This window comes from Cavia porcellus, unplaced genomic scaffold, assembly GCF_034190915.1.
Source record: "Cavia porcellus strain 051 isolate PalLab524CR breed Dunkin Hartley unplaced genomic scaffold, mCavPor4.1 scaffold_1, whole genome shotgun sequence".
Taxonomy (NCBI): Eukaryota; Metazoa; Chordata; class Mammalia; order Rodentia; family Caviidae; genus Cavia; species Cavia porcellus.
Window position 1 is genome coordinate 120,867,402 of NW_026947484.1, and position 22,890 is coordinate 120,890,291.

A 22,890-nucleotide genomic window follows, 5' to 3' on the forward strand; every position below is an offset into this window, starting at 1 on the left:
CTTTCTGGTTATCTTCCCAGAAGAACTGAAAACATCATGCCACAGTGATATATGTGCACCCATGTTTACAACAACACAATTTGTAATAGCCAGATCTTGGAAACAACACAAATGCACATCAAACCAGGAATGGATAAAAGAAGATGTGATATTTTTTATACAGTGGAGCTATAAAGAAGGATAAACTTGAGGCTTTTATAGGTGTAAAGGTATGCAACTTGAGATCATACTGATGAGTGAAATAAATCAAACTCATATGTGTAAATATCATATTGTATCCCTAGTGTAAGAAAAGTGAAAGAGTAATAGCATCCAAAATGTACAACAGATATTGTGAAATGGGAACTATTCAAAAGAAAAGAGAATCTGGAATGGGGGAAAGGAGAAAAGAAGGAAGGGAAAAGTAAAAAATATATATATACATATATATGTGTGTGTGTGTGTGTGTGTGTGTGTGTGTGTGTGTGTGTGTGTGTGTTAAGATAGTTATACTCCTAATTTCTCACCATTCATTGAAAAGTTTGTGCTAACGTTTGGATAATTTTTTTCAAGCCTATATCTTGTAGTCTGAGTAATCACTTTGAATATAACAATATGCAATATGCTAACCATTGTTACTCTTCCATTATCATTATGAAATTCTGTTTTTTCTCTTTAAAATAAAATTTTAAAAGGATTTGGGAGAGATAATAAAAAATTAACTAGAAAAATGGGAAGGTAAATAGACTTAGGAAACATAATTCCAGATAGTATTACAAATGAGTCATAAAAACCACAGACTCACCTGAAGTATGTAGTCATAAAATTACTGTGGATTCTGTTTAAATTCTACAGTGGGGCAAGACCTGTTTTTCTCTAGTCTTATTCAGATTCACCAGTTTTGTGTGCAGTAAACACGGAGATGAACTTAGCTTACAGCTTGGGCAAAACAGAACACAAAGGTCAAAACAGACAAGGAATTAGGGGCGTGTGAAAGGGCACGCCTGGGGTAGTTAAAAGTGGAATTTAAATTTGATCAAGAGGGAAGAGAGGACATCGCGAGGCTGACACACTGACAGGATTGGAGGATTAATGAATTGGAGAGCTGGAGGTTGGATCTGGAAAATTTCTGAGACCATAGTTTTGGAAGGAATGAGCTGGCGAGTAGAAGTCCTGGTCACAGAGTGAGAAGAGATCGTGGAGATACTGCAATTATGGGGAGTAACAAAATTGACAATAATCTTTAATTTATCCAGGGAGAAATGCAGAAACAAATACACGTGAGCAGGAGAAAATGAGAAAGGATCACACACAATACCGTTGAAACGATCAGAAGATTTTTGAGCAATAGACAGTTAAATTGCTTCTTCAGGCATTTTGAGTAGAAAATAATGACAAGTGGCAGCCAGTTAAGAAAAAGACACTATGAAGACCTCAGTCCTCAAAAGGAGCTACGTACAATGAAGTTACCAGCTAGAAGTTTGCTGTAACATTTCTGTTTTAAAACACACTCAGTTTCTCAGGTATCTACAGCTCAGCATGAATTATGGTAGACTTATTTCAGGGATCTCTGATCCCTACCTCAGATCTCTGCCATGAAGAAATGGGAGTTCTTAGCAGAAAAATAAAAAGGCCAACTGATGTTACCAGCATTACCTGTGATAACCAAAAAATGGAAGCAATTCGTATGTCCATCAACTGGACAGACAAATGAAATGTGGTGTTTCCATACAATGGAATATTATATGGCAGTAAAAATTTGTAAAGTTCTGATATATGGCATAGCACAGATAAAGCTTTATTATACTAAATAAGACTTTCACTATACTACATAATATATTGTATGATTCCATTTATAGTTAACTGGCAGAACTGGCAAATCTGTGAAGACAGAAAATAGATTAATGACTACCTGGGAATATGAGTACAGAGAGATTGGGAATGACTGCAAAGGGTCAAGAAGTTTCTGAGGGTGACAAAGTGGTCTAAAATTGATTGTGATAATAATGTAGGCACAACTGTGTACTAAAAATTATTTGGTTGAATTGTATGGCATGTGAATTATATCTTGATAACGCTGCTTTTTAAACAGAGAAAGTCTCAGCTGTAGGAGGTGTCCTGAGATACACTTTGGCAAGGCCATGCACTCCACTCCAGAATCAAAGGTAACAGAAAGAAGCTGAGTTCAGGGGGCTTCGGACAGCTAGAAGGCAGCACTAAAATAGACCAAAGGAAAGAAGAACTTGACAAACACTAAAAGAAGCTCTACTTCTTGGGATTTGATTAAGAGTCCAGCTAACAAGTCATCCTCTGTGAACGTCTGTGAAAGCAGCTTCGCCATCATCCGGAGCACTTCTGCTGCCAAAGTTGCTAATGCTTCCTGCAGAAACACACCTCAACCACCAAACCAACCCAGCACTTTCAGAGCACAAGGCTTAGATCTCTTTAGCTTTCGGTAGAAATGGCTGAAATATTCACTCTGCTGCAGGTTTTGTGTGTGACTTTAGGTATGTATCTCCTTACTGCTGTTGGTATCAATGTCCAGTGGAAAAAACTAGGTACCTGTCTTATAGCATCACTGTGAGCATTAAATGAGATAAGAAAGGCAAAGCTTACTACAGCTGCTCACACCTAATGACTACTTAGTCATAATAATTGCAAAATTTTAGAAATGTCACGGGAGGTAGCTAGATATTCCAATGTATTTTGAGATGTGTACTCTAGTACTCCCCATTTATGCCCCCCAAGCCTGGCCAGTTGAAAAGAATGAAAAGAATGAATGCAAATAAAGTATGTTCTCTTCCTTTCTTCTCTCACTACCCAGTAATTCCTCTGTGATGAATACATCTGTCTTTGGGTGAAATTGATCCTTGCTATCAAGAATCAATGGCAAAAATAAATAATATTAATAAAAATTTTTAAAAGAATAAATAGCAGTGTCATAGGAGCAACTACATTTCCACCTAAAATTGAGACCCACTGTAGAACAAATGATATATTGTCACCTTTTGTAAAAGGAATCAGACCCAATGCCATCAAATGGTCTTTGTAAACTTTTAATACAAAATTCACCAAAAATACATTTAGTGGGTTTGACATTAACAGTTCAATAAGCATTTACTAGCAGTTAATTATAACACTCCTGAGCTTGCAGAACTGTGTTCTGACAAACATATAGATAACCAGACATATAGATATTTGAAGTTGCAATTTATTAAGTAATAAAATAGCTACTTATTATTAGTTATTAGTAGTCATTATTTAAAAATTAATTATTTATTAAAATTGAAGTAGACACAACGGGCATGGAACACATGTGAGAGAATTAGTTTTAGTATTAATGGAAGGCTTCAAAGAGGAGACCTTTGGTTATCAGCCCCTGGAAAGATAAGAAGAAATTTTAAATCAAGGGAAGGCGCATAAGGATATGCCCTGATCACTGTTTCAGGTCCAGTCCACCTATTGGAAATCATGGGATGGACTAGAGAGCACGAAATTTACCACCCTTGAAAGATTCATCCCAGAATCCAGTCTCTCCTGAAACTGGTTAAAATGAGTACAAAAGACAGGTCATTTGACTTAGCAATGATGACATTGGGTGGGACATGTTTTCTGACAAGTCTGATGGCTCAGCTCTAGGTAGAAACTACCTCAATTAATCCTGTTTGCATATAGCTGACTTCTGCAAAGAGCTGAAATAGATTCTTTGGCAACTTCCTTGAGTGTGAAGCCTTCAAAAAGACATGGAATTACTAAAAGCAAACTAACTTTTCATGGTGGAGGTTGAGACTCATACTATCTCTGAAATAACTATGGGCATAGCTAGAGACTATAAAAGTTTTGAGACTTTTTTTTAAGTACCATCTATTGTCTAAAGGAAATTTTCCCTACTTGAGAGGTATTTACTGTGATTCTTAAAAGAAAACAAACTCTCTCTCTCTCTATTTGCGTAATTATTAAGTGCTGACAAAAAGGATGGCCTAATATTAAAAGAGTACATAAAAAACAAATACAGTAGCTTTTAAAGCAAAACTTCATAGGCTCAAAACTGTGAAAGAGGAAATTGATTTAGAAAGAACTGAGTTTTCTGCTTGGGAAAATTCAAGAAAATTCAGAGAGGCTTTTCTTGACCTCTTAGTCTAAATTAACTTCTTGGGATAGGGATTTAGCTCATCTGCAAAGCACCTGGCTGGCAAGTGTAAGGTCCTAAGTTCGATCCCCAGTACCTAAATAAATAAGTAAACTTCTCATCCCACCACAACTACTCCTAATCAGTAACAAAACATTACTAAGTTTTCTTTATACAGTTTCACTTGGTCTAACACTTGGTTTACTATTCTCATGCCTTTTACCAGAAAACCTAACGTCCCTGAAATCAGAGGTAACCTAAGTTATTAGTATTCTATCATCAACCCCCTCTCCAGTACCTGATCTATAGTGAGTACACCATAAATACTTGTTGAATGCATGAAATCAATATGCTGCGACAATCATGACTTTAAGATGCATATCCTGGGCCAGGGATTTAGCTCAGTGGCATAAGCACCTGCCTAGCAAGCGCAAGGTCATGAGTTTGATCTCTGATACCGCAAAAAAAGAAAAAAAAAAAAGATGCATGTCCTTAAAAGATTTGATCTTGTGAAAAGGGTTTTAGAACTCAAGAGGCTTTCAGTTATCATTTGATTCCTAGCTATGTGTTTGAAATTATCTGTGTCATTTCAAGTGATTCATGCTTTTCTTTAACCCCACAAGTAACAGCACAGGACCAACTGATACACAAGTGGTATGTAGAACATAGCTCCCATAATAGGACTACTGGATTCAAGCTACTTCCTTGAGGAAGAATCATTTCTTTTAGTGTATCAGTCAATATTCAGTGAAGCCTGAATGCTAAATTAAGCTCACATTCCACTTAAACCATGGGATGTATTTTCAACCCACTATATCATTCAGTTTGATCTAAATACTTGGAAAAGTCATAAATATACCTAGACTCATTTAGTTATGTTTTCCTCAAGAATGACAATTCTGTGGTTAAAGGGAGGGAGGAAAGGGATACAGGGAAGGGCATGATGGGCTTATGAGAATATATTTAGGTAACTAACAACAACTTTTTGCACATTTGGATGAAAGAAAATAAATGAAATTGACCATGATATGGAATTAATCATACATGCTGCTTGAGTCAGAATGTTGGCTACAAGCTCCAACATGTAAGCACTTCTTGGATTGGTGGGAAGAACCAAGAGCTAAACAAAAACAGGACTAAAAGCTACACTGATACTGCTGTGGGAAATAAGGACATTATCCAAATGACTTTAGAGAAATCTAGTTTTTCTTCAAATTAACAATTATATCTGTACGTGCTTAAATTTTATCCTATAACTTAAAAGCCTGTGCAAAATGAAACAGCTTCTTCTAGGTCACGGTTCTAGAAAACCAGGCAGACTGCTGTAAAGGATGGAGCAGCACTACAGTTACCTTTGACCCTGGAGCTGCTAGCCGGAAGGCCATGCCATTCCTGCAAGTCCTAGTCCTCTCTTTTATCCCTGGATGTTCCCACATTCTCCTGGCCCTTTCTTCGTATTGCCTGTCCATCCTCTGGTGACCTCTTCTATAGAAGTTGCTAATTCAATCATGATGGTCCTCTTCTGCTAGACTGCTGTGTGTTCTCCAGGCATACTCAGAGCTCACAAATTTTGGCATGTTGGAGACTAGATCCTCACCAGCCTGGTCTTTAGAAGTTCTTGTTAGACCTTAACTGCAGCACCTACTGTTGGTTTTCACAGCTTTTCTTATTGAGGATACGATATTAGGTTTCTTCAGGTTGAAATCAGAAACACTTGGGTCATACACTTGAAAGTATTCCTTCCCTGAAATAACTAATCATTATTTGAAACTTAAGTATAGGTCTTTTCAACAATCTCCTAAATCAATGTGAGTTTTGTACTTAGGATGTTTCCACAAGTTCCTAGATTCTCACAGTCGAGGAATTAGTTCCATGGTCATTGCCTTATTTCTCCAAGAAGCTCACCAACAAATACCCTGATAACAAACATTCTCCTAATGATAGCGTTCCTTTCTGTCTTACACTCCATTACCCACTTCTGGCAAGGTAATTATAAAGTAATATGAGCATGGTGACTTGCGAACTTCAAAACACACAAAGGTGAGAAATGTAAAGTTCATGTTAATAGTTCTAAGCTTTCTTTGCTGAAAACTCTTACATGAAATAGAGAAAATACACTACTGATTTTTTTTTTTTTAATACTGAGAATTGAACTTAGGGACTTGCTCTTGCCAGGCAGGCACTGTGCTGCTGAATTACTTCCCCACTACCGACTTTAAAGAAGGAGGAGGAAATAAAGACAGTAGCTTGAGTTTCAGTAAGTGCAAAAAGACTGAAAGTGAATCGGCTAACATTTAGGACTGCTCTGTAGGAGTGAATATTTCTCCCAAATAAAGAGGTCAGCAGGCTGCCGTGCAACATCTATTCTATCAGCTGGGACATTTTGCTCTTGAGCATAATGAAGCTTGTAAATAAAGCTAAGCTCTGAGTTGTTTCCCCAGGGAAGCATGCAGTGCTTTGATGGAATGTCAAGACGTAAGGGGAAAAAGATATCATCAATAAACAAATGCACAGAACTGAATCATTACATTCTTTTTTGTGAACAAAACCATCTTTATTTCGAGCCTGATGCTAGGAAGCCACTGCCTCTCTTCTTTATAAATAACTTGGCATTTGGAGGCTACCTTTTGTAGTGGCATATGAGAATCTCTGTACATTTCCCCTCTGTGTACCCATTACATACCATTTGTTTGCATTCCATTTGTCAGCACGTACATCTGCACTGAGTACATCTGTGTGAAGGAGAAGACCCAGCAGTCACACAAAGCTCAACACAAAACTGCAAATGTTTACACTGCTTGAAAAGCTTACTGCCTTCACTAACTCCCAGAAATAAAATACTCCATTAGACCATAGTTAAAATGAACTTTCTTGCTTCCTCCCACGGGTGGATTTGGTAAATTCAGCAGAAAATGGACCTACTCCACACCCTAAAAGATCATGATTTTTATTTCATTTATATTCATTTCCAAAAATAAATATATAAATAAAGGAGGGCAATAAGACTAGAACTTGATCAAAATCCAATTGTCAAATGGGCAAAGCATAATGAATTATTAGGGACTTACACAAAATTAACCAGAGATACTCATCTAGCTTGACCTTTTTCCCCAACTGAGTTACTGTTCTTACTCTATTCAGAGTCTACCATAAGAGGGCCAGTCACTATTGTGGTACTGTACTAGTTTTAGATTTCATTTTTAAAAATTCTGAAGTTCATGAGGAAAATAGAAACTGCTCTGGAATTTCACTTAGAAAGTAATTTACATTTAAGTCCTTTTAAAGTTTCCAAAGATATTTTTATAAGATTAAAATTAAATATTTACAAAGGAATACTTTCATTATCAATGTTTTTAAAGTGGTGAGAGACACTGATGTGGGTGGGCGTAAAGGGGCAGCTACCTGTGTCACTGTCTAGGCTGTGCTCTAAGCCACAGGAGTAAGGACCCTAGTTAACATCCAGCCCTAAAGAGATTTCTAAACTCTGTGCGTGTCAACTATATTTCTTAGAACTTGTTTTTTTTAAGTCTCGCCCCACCCACACTACAGCATGCCGGTGTGGCTTCAATGGCATAATGCAATTCTTTCAGTCTTTACCCTGAGTACATATTAAGCAATCTAACTCCTACACTTAGAATCTCACCAAAAAGAATAGGGGAAGGGAGGAGGAGGGAGGGAGGGAAGGGAGGAGGAGGGAGGGAGGGAAGGGAGGAGAACAGAGAAAAGAAAGGGAAGAAGGAGAGGGGAGAGGACAAGAGCAGTAAAGAAAGGAGCAGAGAGGTAAAAAATGATATGGACCCCAAAAAATTTATTGTGTATGAAAATTCAGGGATAAAATAGCAAGATTTTTCATGATACGTTAAAACATAGTAAAATAACTCTTTAAAAAAAACTCTGGGCTTTTTATTTAATTTTCCTTTTTAAAAACTTATCTAAAGCATGTAATAAACACTGGCAAAGCATCCATCTCTCCAAACAGAGACCTGTTAAATATCTTCCAGTTGGCATCTTTCAAAACCCTATTTCCAAAACTCTTCCAGCTAAATTACAATTGTCTAAAATTCAATCTGTCAGTAAGCAAAACCTCAGAGCCTTCACTCTTAATAGTGAAGTGGGCTGAAGGGCAGATACACTGACAGCTGGCTTGTTTCTTGCTTTGCCATGTAAATCCACTTTAACATAACTGGCTCGCACCCTAGCTTTTAGAGTGATGGCTTTGCCCAGAAGCAGATCTAATTGGATAAGCTTATAGAATATTTCCATAATGAAAAAGAATCAGACCAAACCTTCCAAGATTTCCATCGTGAGTCTAATGGAAAGTCTGCTGGTCAGAGTGTTACCGTCTAATGAACTGGCACCTGCCCAAGTCAGTCAGCCCATCGCGCCTCCATTTTCCTGTGTTGTAAACTGAAGACATATGATAGCTCCTTGGTCATGGGGAAGGAAGATACGGAGATTTTTCCTTAACAAGTTAATTATAGTCTAGGTTTATACAGGTAGAAAGATGCATCCTGCAAATGTGAAACCACTGAACAAAATAATAATAGGCCTGCAAAATTTAGTAGATCTTTCAAAGAACTTGACTTGTATAATAAGAGTTAAATAATGATAGCAATAATAAAGTTCCACTTAGGAAGCATTTGTTATGCTCCATAACCACATTTACCTATTCATTTCATCTTAATATAAAAAATCTTAAGAGATACTTGCTATTTTCACCAGTACACACCTGAAGAAGTAGACTCTCTGACACATTGGCCATTTTTCAAAGTTCATTCCTCAAATAAATAGAAAATTTGGGAAACAAGCCCAAGTTTCTCTGATTTCAAAGCCACCTACATTTATTATCTCTCTTGGAAGAAAACAAGGTTTTGATGCATGCATGCTTAATTAAGGATTGTTAATAAATATATGAAACAACTATATTTATCATGTGTATGAATATATATATATATATAGCCTTATATAATAAATGGGATTTATAAATTTATGCGTGACAACTTGGTAGTAGTTTATCCTATCTACTAAAGAATCTGCCCTGGTAAAGATCACTCAGTCTGTCTATCACAATTCAAAAAAGTAGGAGCTGTGACTGTACAAGTTTCTTTTGCCTCTCCACCTGATTCCTGATTCATTCTCTTCATCAGCTGAGGCTTCTGCATCTAATCTAAAACACACAAACACAGCTCAGCTGCAAGAATGACTTAGTTGAAGCAGGATTTCCCTCTACCCTAAGTTTAACTTTAGTAATCTTTTTGTGTTTCTCAAAGTATTTACTTGTATTCAGTTTATCTCCTGTCTTATCCACTAAAGGAAGAGTCATTTATCTTATTTATCTTCTTTTAAGTGCATAGCATGACGCTGCTTACATAGTCAGTAGAGGTTTACTGATGTGTGATGTGTGATGAACAGATGAACAGAACTCAGAGTACCAGGTGTCATTTAGTAGTGACAGCCCTTTACAATTCCACATCCAGTATTCAAATAGCACCCTATGCTGCCCAAACTGTTCTCTGATACATCATCGGGAATACAGGCATTTGAGATCCAGGAATCCCCACCTTCAAACGCCCAGGGGGAACAATGGATGGAGTCAGCAGCTTTCTCATGAGGAAGATATCACCTTAATGATCAGTTCCAGTATCTCTATTTACATTTATCATCCCAACACAAATGTAAGGGCATTCACTTGGCTATTAAAAAAAGATTCAAATTTAAAGAGAAAGGAAGTAAGAAATGCAAACAATTTCAGTAAACAGCAGTAACTCCATTCAATATTTTCTTTCTGCAAATCTCGAGCAAGAACTTCCAACTACTCAAATGCTAAAACTTTAGTTGTTTAAACTAAAATCACAAACTTTTAGAAAAGTAAAAATAACTTTTCAAAACACATAGCAAAGTAAAGTCAAATTTTTCAGCTTCAAAAGCCAGCTGAGCTCTCCTGGGAACAATCTGGATGCACAATTTGTATAGACAAAGTCTACAATTTTAACCACATAGTTGAATATGTGTTATCACATCTTGTGGGCACCATTTGGAATACTTTTGACTTCAGGAGCATGTTTTGGCTCAAGTATTTTAAATATCAGATTGAATCGATGAGCTAAAAATGAAAGTGACGAGTGAAGGTATCACAGTGGAAAAAAAATTTTGAAAACACCCAAACCCAAAAACAATGACAAGGGAAGGGCGGCTTCCTTACCCTGCAAACAAAGGAAGGAAAACGAATAAGGCAAACGGTCCTCAGCAAAGGCTCTTTCTCAAAACAAAGGCATTTAAAGTTCAATCTAGACGGTCCTTTTCATCTTCTTCTTTAGTGCACACTGTATGAGTGAACGAGCACAAGGTTTGGATGTCAAGTAGCAGACTTACAGAGGAAAATGTGCTGGCTAAAGTATTGATGGTACTTAATATTGTTGGATGATAATTATGGAGTTTGTCATCTCCTGTTTTTTCTGTAGTTTAAAGTTAATACAATATTTTTATGATGCTGATTATTTTTGTGTTCATTTACAAACAATAAAAAGCAGAATATAAAATTTCAAATTCTTAAATTGTAACATATTATGAGGACAAGAGACGAGAAATGAATTAGAAAACATTTTTCAGTTGGTTTGATGGGTGTTTGAGGAGATTATCTACCGTGAGAGTTTGATTTGTTAACAGGTTATTTTTTATCTGTGGTTATTTTTGATAGGGTATTATATAACTGAGGCTATAGTCACAAAACAGCTGCATCTTTTATCTCTGAAAAAGTCAAGCAAATGGCTTAGTTAAATATCCTTTTCCACTAAATGAGGCAGTCATTTGACCTCTAGGAGACTCACCCTGAAAAACTATAAATGTTCAAAGAGAAAGAAAGCAGCATATTAATCATATACACTATTCTACTCTTTGCTAGTAGATATAATTTATAACTATATATATTTCACCTACAGAAAAGTTATAGGCTAATCTATAAATTTCTAAAAAAATTATATATTACCATCTTAAAAATCAACTCACAAATCATCAAAATGATCAAATTTGCATGTAATGCATAATGCATTGTTCTATGCATGTAATAGGTTTAGATTGTTAAATCTCATGCTGCAGTATCTCATTAAAGGTAGGAAAATTAAAAGTAGACTGATATAGAGCACTGAAATGCAACTTCAGGACCAGAAAGTCCTAGATTTAAATCCTAGTTACATTGCTTACTGTATCTACAATCCCTTGGTAGGTTAGTTAATCTTTTTGAATGTCAATTTCTCAATCCTTATTAGCTCTGATATTATATAGTAAGGCATTACATAGTAGTGTAAACATAGTTAACTACAATAATGTAGTTAATGTCACAAAATAGATAAAGATTTTGAAAATTCTTGCCATAAAAAATGGTAAATAAGGTGATAAACTATTTACCCAAATTTGATTATTACACGATGCACACATGGATTAAAGCAAACATTACATTGTACTCTGTAAATATGTGCAACAAGCATGTGGTAATGAAAAATAAAAGTTAAAAAAACTTTCACAATTAATTAAATAGATTTATAAAGCACCTGTATTGAAAAATAAAATGAATTGTGATTATCATCATTAAGCATTTATTTAGTGAATATGCATCAATTACCAGGACTTTTCTGTGTACTTAGAATACAGACAAAAACCTTCACTGGATGGAGGTTGCTTCCTTGTGAAAGAATAGACAATAAACAAAAGTACTTTTTACGGTGTTAGGCCTTGAATCTAGATGCTCCTCCCCCCAAGCCCCATGCACTCATACTTGGGGAGTTTTGAAAATGCCTGGTGTGTGACTGTGAATTAAGAGTGTGAAACTTGGATTAAGGGCATGAACTGAGATTAAGGTTGCCCCATCTTGGGTGTAACTGGTACCACCACCCAAAAAGCCTTATAGCCTGGATGGAACATAAAGGCAGGTCAGCTCCTGCTACTGCTGCTGCTTCCTGCCTGCCATGTTATGGACTGTTTCTCCTCCAAGATGCCCTTCTGCCATACCACCCTGCCTTGGAGCCAGCTGAATACAGACTGAAATCTCCACAAACCACAAGTTAAATAAACTTTTCCTCCTTTAACTTTATGTGTTGGATATTTTGTCTCAGCATCAAGAAAAGTAACTAAGATATATGGTATTGTACAAAATTATAAGGGCTCTGATTAAAAATAGAACATCGGAGGGAGGGTTGTGGTTTTACATAGCATGGTCCAAGTAGACATCATTAAGAAGGAAGCATCTGAATAAAGATTTGACAAAGGCAAGTGATGCATCCCACAGACATCTGGGAGACGTGAGCTCCAGGCAGAGGTAACAGGAGTCTGGGCTAGAGACATAAATTAATTTAGCAATCCTGGCATCTAAGGGCATTTTGATAAACTCTATAAGATTACTAGACATTTGCATAGAGAAGACTAGAAAAGATCACCAAGAGTTGAGCCTTAGTGCACACGACTTTAAAATGTTGACAAAAAGAAAAGGAATTGAGCAAAGAAGGTTAAGAGAGAGAGATTTGTAAAGCAGGAGAAACCTGAGGAGAGTAAGATGTCCTGGAGACCAAAAAACAAAAAAGTAGGCAACAACTGTAACTCTGCTGATGCTGGGAGGTTCCGGCAAGATAAGCACCTGCCCCCTGGATCACCTTGAAACGCACTGATGCGCTAAACCACAAAGCACATGGTGCTAATACAGAAGTGGATGATGTCGTAGCCCTGTCTCTGTAGAGCTCCCTAGAATGAAAACAAAGCAGTGTCAGAGATCTCTTGCACCACGTGTGCTCACGTATTCACAGACCCCTTCATTAGTAGCCTACAGCAATTAAATCCCATCCAGAAATCTATTAGAGAAAGCACAAGAAAAGGCTCACATTGTCCAGTGGAGTAGAAAACAGTCAACAATAATAATAAGGAAAGAGAAGCCAGGTGGGGTAGTGCATGCCTGTAATCCAAGCCCTGTGGAGGCTGAAACAGGAGAATCTCAGATTCAGTTCCGTCTCAACAATTTAGCAAGTTATTAAGACTTTGCCTCCAAATGCAAATTTTAAAAGGGCTGGGAACATAGCTCAGTGTGAAAGACCTGGATGCAATCCCCAATACAGCAAATCCCCAATACAGCAAATCAATTTATTTGGCACACATAAATCTGGGAGTCAGGATTTTCTGAATGAGTCTTTCTAAGATGAAGCAGGAAGAAAGCTCTCTGGTTTCAGGTTGGCACTACTGCTGATCTCAGGAAAGTGTAAGAAGCATGAGCACCCAAGTTCTTAACCAAAGATCTGGTTTCAAAGAGGCCCTAGGAAAGTCTTTCCACTTACACATCCTAGAAATGTTTACTCCTTGCCTTTGGTTTCCTTGAGTTTTCATTTGAGTCACTATTTCAGTTGATTTCATGCTCTGTGGTTGTCAATCACAGATCATTAATCCAAGTTTCTATCTTGTGTAAGGTAAAATCGAAATATATGAAGAATATTTAAATTTTGAAATGTATTACAGTAAGACACATTGCCATTAATCCCCCTCAAAATATTTATCTTTACTTTGAACACACTTATCCTCTTGGTGTTTTGTGTGTGTGTTTCTTTGTTTTTTGTACCAAGGATCAAACTCATGACCTTGTTTTAGCCAGCTAGACGCTTACACTGCTGAGCTAAATCCCCGGCCCCTACCCTCTTGTTCTTAACACTTGCACAAGCAGTTCTGCAAGTCCTCCTTTGTGAGATGCGACCGCAAAATACAGTGAATGCTGCTGTTGAATGCCATCCACTGGAAAAGCAGGCCCATAAAATCATGTGTCTTCCTTCTAACTTTGTTCACCAGATCTGGCATCACACAACTTCTAGCCACTCCCCAAAGTCAGAATTTCCTTGAAAGGAAAAGTTTTGAATGATTTACCAAGGAAGCCAAAACAGTGCAGCTAGAGACCCTCAAGAGAAAGGATTTCCAGAACTTCTTCAGAAAGTGGCAAGAATGATAGGATAAGTGTATTTGAGCCACAAAGGAATATTTTGAGGGACATTTATGACAACGTGTCTTTTACCATAATAATTCTTTAACTCACACATTCACCATATTTTTCTATACCAAAGTTGGAGCTCATCAAGTTCTCGTCTATCTCTCCAATTTAATCCTCTTACTTAAGTTCTTTTGGATATCCCCTGTTCATCATTCCAATTGCCATCATCCTTAAGATCCCTTCTCCTCTCACTTTGTCCTTCCTAGTTATCCATGCCTTGATCCATTTTCTGTTGCTGCAGTAGAATACACAGACTGGTAAATTAGTAGTCCCAGTCAAATCATGGCTCTGATGAGGGCCTTCATGTTACATCTTAATGATATGACAGACAGCATCACTTGGCAGAAGACATATGAGAAAGAGACAAGAAAAGGGAGTCTAACTCCCCCTTTAGTAATTAACTCATTCTCGTAAAATGTCTTATCCATTCATGAGGATGATATCCCTCTGATCTACCACCTCGTAAAGCTTTACCTCTCAATACATTTACAGTGGCGATTAACTTCCAGCATGAGTTTGACAAGAGACATTCAGACCATAGCAATGTTCTTTTGTCCTCTGTATTCGGACCTTCTGAAGATTAGGAAGAATTTTCAGGGCCTTTCCTTTTATAGAACATCAGTGATTTTTCAATATTCTTTCCATAAGCACTCACATTTCACATTTCCTAATAGTTCTTTCCATCTAATCTTTCTTCCTCTGTGTTCTAAGAAAAACTGACAGTGTTCTGTTCTCCTAAAATATGGATCCAATCTTTCTCTCAGTCCCCTCATCTGCTTCTTTCTATCCAGTTCTCCTCTCTGCTTCAGGCAGGACAATATTCCTCCTGGACCTCAATCATATTATGTTTTCCTCTTCCTAATGCTTAGAGATGTCTGTCTCTTCTGCTTTTAAGGTCTTCTTTATCCATGCAGTAGCTTTCCTGTAACTCGCATTAACCTCTCTTTTTGATGTGGCTTTGCACTTAGGGTTTATATTAACACACTATTATCCACTATGCCAGTGAAGGTGAACCTAATTGCAAGCCAAAACTCTTTGATTCACCACAAGTGCCAACACTGCAACTAAACCTTAATCCTGAGGGTTTACATTCGGAAAAGCAAATCATACATCTACATCATTCATCTTAAAAAAAAAAAAAAAAAAAAAAACATAACAGAGCTTTCAGGGACCCAAACAGCTTTTAACTGAAAGGCGAAAGTTTGCACTTGGTGTGCTTTTGCACAACTAACATGGTCTTTCCTGTCTTATATACACTGATAATCTGTCAAATCTTGGCTCATTCTTAGATAGTTTGAGAGCAACACATGCAGCACTCAGGTCTGATTCCTATATTAGATGTGATACAATTCAAAACTGAAAACAGCTGCTCACAAGCATAAGATGATCCAAACAAAGTAAGAAAAGCAATCCCAAGTGCATTCATTGACTAAACATTATGTGGCAGAGAACGTCACACTGTCAGGATTTTGTTTTCAGCACTTGGCAAACAATCCCCTATTCAAACTGCCGGTTGCGTTGTCCTTTGTCATTCCTTCACACTGTTCTCTCTGTCTTCTCAAGTGTTACACAGAAGCCACGGAATGTATTTTTCCAGATAGAGCTTTCGAAATTTCAATAGCTCCAGTTCCAGATTTCCATAATCCAACTAATGTAAGCAGGAAAGATCAAGTTCTTTGAATGTGGCTTCACCTGGAAAAGTAAGAAAATGTAGAGTTGTCTTCCTCTTACGGATCTGTAAAAATCTATTACTAAATTTTCCTTTGCAGCTGCTGCAGTGCTAGAAAATTCCTTGTAGATTTGCTGATGACATGTAGGATTGTCTTCAATTTTGTTGAAGAATTTAATAAATTCATTTTTAGATTTAGAAAATATTTCAGCTGCCTATTTTCAAGGTCTGGGATAATCTGGTTCACGTGGCAACAGAGAGGGCTCTGCGTGCCCACCACAGCACATGTACCATAGGTTTCCCACCGTGCGCTGCATTGTACCGTCCTGTCCCAACAGGGCAACAGCAAGCACTTTGTTTGAGGAAAATATAATGACAACAGATTTACTTTTTTATTTTTTTATTAATGCATGTCTCCCAGGAGGGAAAGTGGAATTAAAAAGAATCGAAATGTGCCATATACATGTACCAACTTCCCACAATGAATGCAATCATTTAATTACTTTAATTACTTCACATATGTGCCTCATCTCTCCCACCAGAAACAAACTCATTGGAAGAAAGGGTACCATGTAAGAATCTCTTGCACCCCATAACTCGTAGTTTAAATTCAGGTAATATATTACAACTTTTAACTCTTGCCATCTTCTTTGAAATCAATTGGCAGGCAACAAAATACCTAGCAAAACTAGCTTAATAAGAAACTTGAAAGCAGACAGACCTTTATTGTCTCTCCATTTTACAAAGGCCGAATTTGGTCATGAATATATGCTTTTAATACACACTAGCTCACTAGACTATGTTCCTATGTTCCTATAGTTGTAGGTATTTTGTGATCAGCTTAATTCCAGAAATATAATAAATTTTATCCATCTGAGATTTCACTCCTAAACTCTAAACTCCATGTGTAACTGTTCATTCAGTATCTCCATGTGGATAATTGAGCTGTTGAAAATGGAGCTCCTGGTCTGTCCCCACCCTAAAACAACAACAAACAAAAAACATAGCTTCCTTATCTCAACTGACAACAACCTCTATTTGCTCAGGTCAAGAGTCTTAGCGTTATCCAAAATTTCTTATATCCAATCTCAGAAAATCCTATTGGTTCTGCCAAAATTAAAATAATATACAGACTTCAAACAATTTTCACCACCCTCAGTGCTGTCACTGAGACCAAGCCACCATGGCTTCTTCCCTGGATCACTGCAGCAGCACCCTACCTACTCTTCCTGCTCGTATTCTTGGCAAACAATCCTCTATTCAAAACATCTCGGTGGCTTCTCAGTTCACATAGAGTGAAAGACAAACTCCTTACAATGGCCTGCAAGATTCTGCCTGGATTGGAATCTGTTCCATTTCTGACCACATCTCTTGTTACTCTTCCCTCTGCCCCTTTTCCCTAACTCATTGGCCTTGTTCCTACAGAGAGCTAGGTATGGGCCATCGTAGGGCTTTGCACACTCTTTTTCTGTTGTACTATTTTCCTTAGTATCCTAGTGGCTAGCATTTATACCCTCTCCCCACCTTTAAAGTCTTACCCCCACTTTCTTTTCTCACTGAACATATTTTAATGATCCAACTCTAAATTTAAATTTGCACTGCCCTCCCTTGTTCTTCCTTTCCAACTATTATCACTGTAGCTGTAATGAGAATTTGCCACCCAGACATTGATCCTCAGATGTTGCACTCTGAAATCCATCTCTGTGTGTACTTTCTCAGCCATGTATCACAGGGGACACTCCTAGCCAGTGACTGAGCATGGTAGGTGTGCTAAAGTAGGCCCCTTCCTGGGAGACACAGGACCACCCTGGTAGCTGACTTTGGATCCAGGATTCTCTGAAGGTCTTAACGAAGTCTCTTAGACTGCACTGCAGATTAGGTGTTTCAAACAAACTTTCCTTCCTCTCTTTAACTTGGGTCCCCCCAAACTGTCCCAGCTCAAGTCCTTTCTGCTAACTTCCCAAACTTACCAGCACCACCACTTTCAAATATATATTCCTAATAAAATTTTGCACATTTAAACGAGCATTTAAAATGCTACCCACCCCACTATGGACCTGCCTCACCTCACGGTTTGGCTCTACATAAATCCCTAGAGATGGTGGGGTCCTCAGCAACTCACTCAAGTCCCCTTCAGTCTCTCTCTCAGGCAGAAGCTTTCTTTCTCTGAATAAGTATACTCTTCTCTTAAAAATAAAAAATACATTAAAAATATAAAACGCTACCCAAGACATTTATTTCTCAGAAGACTCAGGAAAACATATTTATATACTATATTCTGCTTATTTATTAATTTTTCTTTTATTTCCTAACAGAATACAAACTCCAGGAGAGTAGGAATTTTGTTAATTTATGCAGCCCAAATAGTTAGCACAGTGTCTGACAGGTGCTCGTTAAATATGCACAAAATGAATGAGTAACAAATGCTTTAAATACTAGCAACTATTAAGTACTTCTAACTAGACCAATTAGTTGATAAACACGTGGTGATACAAATCAATTGTCATACCTCTACTCCTTCCTGAATTCCCTGATTGTTTTATTTTATCTAGTCCCCTCATACACACACACTAGAAAACCCTTGAGTCTTCCTATAACAAAAATGAGATTGATTTTAGGGAAGAGTTGATTTTAGGAAAATATACAGTTTAATAACTGAATGACTGCTCATTTGTTCTGGGACAGCACACTTACAATTCTGACTAAGATATTTAGCATGATTGCTTTCATGACTTTAATTTCAGCCAGAATCTGCAGATAAACAAAAGTATTAAAGAGTCGATTTCTTTAAAGTTTGAATATCCAACCACTCCTAATTAAACTCAGCCCAAATCTAATCAAGTCTCATATTCTCTAGTCTCCTTAAATGTCTTTTTGGAGGATGTAATAACAAGAATAAATAAACCACTCACAAATATGATTCAGATTCTTGAAACTGGTCAGTTTCATCTTAGAGTGAAGACGCTGCATGTGGACTATGTTTGAGGAGTTCCAAATGACAAAATGGGGAAATCTTATTTCACCAGAGCTGTTACATTTCTCTAGAAGAGAACCCCACAGGTTTTGGTCCAACCCTAAGTGTCTGGGAAGATGGAGGAGGATGGTAGAATCCAACTCTTTCTCCTGAAGACTGATTTCACCTTCAGCCTGTGCCTGACCTTGCCTGTGGTCCTTGGGCAAGCTTTCATAAATGCTGCTATAAAGTCAGGCAGCTGAGGTCCCAATCCTGGCTTTACTACTTATTAGCTATGTGGCAAATTACTTCCCTGGACCTGTTGCTTCGTTTTAAAGGAAAGACAATTACACCTATTGCTCCACACCTTGTAAGATAAATAGGATAAGACACATGTGCCTTCAGAAAATGCTCAGTAAATATCAGCTATAACTATTACTAATGTCAAAAACACAAAGGAAATTCAACCACATCTTCAATGTTTGGTTTGTTCCTTTAACCTCTTTGGTCATGTGCTGATAGCAAGGCACTTGACGGCATCAAACACATAATAATGAGGTAGATGGTAATTAAGTTTACTACATCAAAATGTGATTAAAGATCCAGTAAGGAAAGAACAACAGACACAGTCAATAGCAAAGCATCCTGCCTGCATTGACCTGAGTTTCACTGGGCTTCACTGCCTTTTTCTAAAGGGTAAGAGAATATTCATAGCATCAGGCTGCTGGAGTTTACAGAATGTTTCATCACACTTTCAAAGGTTCACTCCTTTCTCTTGCGTAACCCATGAGGTCAGCATGGGCACTGTCCTGAAAGCCAGGAGTGTCATTTCTGAACAAGGTCCAAGAAAGAACTGCATGTCCAAGCCGAGCACTGACACAGGGTGGCACCTGCAGTTTAAACCATGCTGAACACTTGTGATGGGCTGACTTTTTAATATTGTCACGTTAACACCTCTGTGTCCTCCATGACCTGTGATTCCAACATTTGCAACAAACTGCTAAAAGTGGGAAAGTGGGGGAGAGGAAGACAGCCTTATATAAACACCACTATATCACGTTCAAAAGTAACTCTGGAAGTTTCAGTGTTACTAAAGCCAAACAGAGGGGGGAAAGGCAAACAAATCGCCTGGCACTTGTGCCCAAGCTCTCCGTGTGAGCTGTGCAGGGAAAGTGCAGGTAAAGGAGCTTGGTAGGGACCCGCAGGGACCCACGGGGTGGGGAGGGGGTGCTGGTTGCCGGAGCACAGGCTGACTGAGCACTCAGCATGTTGCTTCCCTGTGCACTCCTGGAAAATAATGGATTGGCTAAGGAACAGTTAATAAGAAAATGTGCCTTGCTAACTGTGCACATTACAACAAAGGGCTGGCAGCTCCTGAAGGAAAAGGGCTTGTGCCGCTGCCGTTCAAACTTGTCAGTCAACTCGTGCCAGCAGCCTCAGCGTCTGCCTCCCCAGCACACCCTCATTACATGTGTCTGTCTGGCCTGACCGTGCGTCTGCTGAGCAACGCTCCTGACAAGCCAGGAGTTTCTCTATTTCTCCCCGGTGCAAAGAGCGGATTTCTCCCTGCTTCTCTTCTGTCACCCTCGCTCCTCTCCCCAAGGAGGCTCCTTGATTTATGGTAGCTTTGGACTCCCTTCAGCGTCTGCCTGTGCTCGACTTCTAGAATGGAAGAAGCTGAGCTGGTGAAGGGAAGACTCCAAGCCATCACAGTAAGTCTGCGCACAGTTATAACTCATTAAGGTGGTTGCTTAGAGGAACAGCAGGGTTGCTAGCTGCCCCCGTCATGAGCCCCTGTAAGTGGAAAAACAGAACTGTCACCCTCTGGGACGCCTCTGCTTCTCTTAACCCTTGTGACCCTCTGGAGGAGTACAGGGCAAAAGCTCCTCATTTTCATAGATTGTACCTATATCTTAAACAGTAAATCTTTTTTTTTTTTAATGGCAAAGCTTTTAAGGAAGACTGGATATCATAAACCTTCTATGTACCTTAAAAATGCAATTTCTACCTTAGGTCAAAACACAGATCACTGGTTTTAGAAACTTTAAAGCAGTGGTAGCATCAAAAAGTTCAAATTATTTAAAGGGAGTAGGGGGAGAAAGAGAAATAAAAATAACCTGCCACTTTTTATTTGTAGTATCGTAGTATGTCCCAGAAAGTCTAGCAGAATTCAAGGGAACGTTGGCGCACTTAGGCAAAGCATTAAACAGGAGAAAAGGAGGTAAAAGCACGTATCAGATTAATTCTCAGAGATCAGTTTCCAGCACAGTTATAAACTGAATAAGATTCTGATGGAGGAATGCAGTGCATGCAATGGATTTGGAAAATATTTTGTTAATGCTGGGAAGGAAAATAATGCATTTTTTTATGTTTGTTCTGGGAAAGAGTCAAGGTAAAAAATGAATTACTTTTCTTAAGTGATCCAGCTTTTTTTTATCTTATAAAATGCTGTGTTTGGCAAGAACTTGGAAATCTGTAACACAATCATTTATCATTCACTGAAGTTTTTGGTATAATTTTTAAAAGAAAAAAATCTTTGGAAATCAACACCTTAATTTCTCACATTTTCTGCTACTGAAGTTAGCTATCAAGGCAAAAGGAATACTTTTGAAAAACTATTGCTATATCTAGATAGGAGGACATCTTTCTTTGATCTTCAAATTCTCAAAGCATAACTAATAATAGTAATCCTAATTTAAGATTTTTATTAAATGGATACAGTTTCTCAGTTTTACCCAGAAAGGCTTCAGTAAGTGAAAATGTTTTCTTTGCCAGCAATAAGGAGAGATATTGTTCCTTTTCCATAAGACAGTACTTTTTTTAAATGTCTAATGTCTAATGATTATATTTTCCTTTCTTCAGAAAACTTTGGCCTGGACTGTTGTTTGTTTTGTTTTGTTGTTAAATTCGGCCACTGTTTCAACTGTCCTGCTTTGAAAGGACAGGAACTCCACCGTGCTCTGTTGTTTTTGGCGTGGGTCTTCCACATCACAGCTCTTGTGTAAAGGTTACTTTACTAGACTGTGTGAGCTATGTGGTCACAAGCTCCACTTCTAACTGTGCCTATCTCCGAAGTGAAATCATGTCCCCAATGAGAAGGCGAGTCCACCTTGCCTTTTTTGAATCTGGGCTCACCGTATTTTAAGCTCACTTTCTTCAGTGAACCTTGAAACTCTCACTGAAGTCACATATGTTCCAGAGACACGGCTGTGTTCAGTTACACAGCAACACTAGGAATTTCCACTGAGGCTCCAAATCCAAAAAGAGACAATAAGGCTTATAGTGCCTTCAGGCAGTCACGTGGTTATAAGATTCCTGAAACATATGCTTTTTTGGTGATTTAAAATGTATATACATTAAACTACTTTTCTGGATTATTCCATTAACTTAAACATATCCTATTCGAAAAAAATTAAACAAATCTCCAACATAAAATCACAAAGTAATTCTAGCTGACAAGGAATACTTGTACAAAAGTTGCAAAGGAAACATTAGAAAAAATTATGGGAACAAATTTTCATTAGTCTATACCTCATCAGGCTAAATCTAGTCACATTTGTCACCACCTAGAGGAAAAATGGAGCACTGGTGTCCATGGAAACAACACAGCCCCTCTCCTCCCTGCCGGGCACTCTGGGAAATGCCAGCCCACCCCACCCTGGCCTTACCCAGGAAGCCAGCTCAGCTATTCTCCCCGGGAAAATGAAAAGACACAGTATTCAGGGGGTTTTCAAGGATTATTTCATTTTTGGAAGTATTTAATCTTCAAGGTCTCTGACCTAGACAAAACAATCTTCCCACTTTAACTGCTGTCCCACACTAAAGTAATTTTCGTATGCTTCAGAAGGCCAGTGCCCAATTTACCAAGGTGCAACAACTCCTAGGCTTCCTTTTGGAAAAGAAAAATCTTTATCCTCTAGAAATGTTTGAACATTTTATTAAAATTTTTCCTACCAATTCCTGGCTATAAAATAAAATCACCTTTACTGTTGTATTTATTCCCTTTGGTTTCAAATGTCTCAAATGTCACTACAAAGATTGTCAAAAAATTGAAAAAATAGGTACATATGCCTATAATTTTATAGAACTAAGTGATGGTCTTCCTCTAAGCAAAATTTTTCTAAGCACGTTAAGTGCTGAATGTGACA

The 22,890-nt window shown here is 37.9% G+C and overlaps 1 protein-coding gene and 1 long non-coding RNA gene across 2 annotated transcripts in view; one reads left to right on the forward strand and one right to left on the reverse strand.

The window, feature by feature from the left end:
• The window catches only part of LOC134477314 (uncharacterized), a 58,488-nt gene that overhangs the window by 33,646 nt on the left and 1,952 nt on the right, over positions 1-22,890 (reverse strand). The window lies entirely within an intron of this gene.
• The window catches only part of Palmd (palmdelphin), a 49,059-nt gene continuing 45,997 nt past the window's right edge, over positions 19,829-22,890 (forward strand). The window contains exon 1 of the mRNA XM_013143053.3: positions 19,829-20,454. Coding sequence (XP_012998507.1) covers positions 20,410-20,454 — 45 coding nt within the window. The 5' untranslated portion in view covers positions 19,829-20,409. The remainder of the gene's footprint in view (positions 20,455-22,890) is intronic.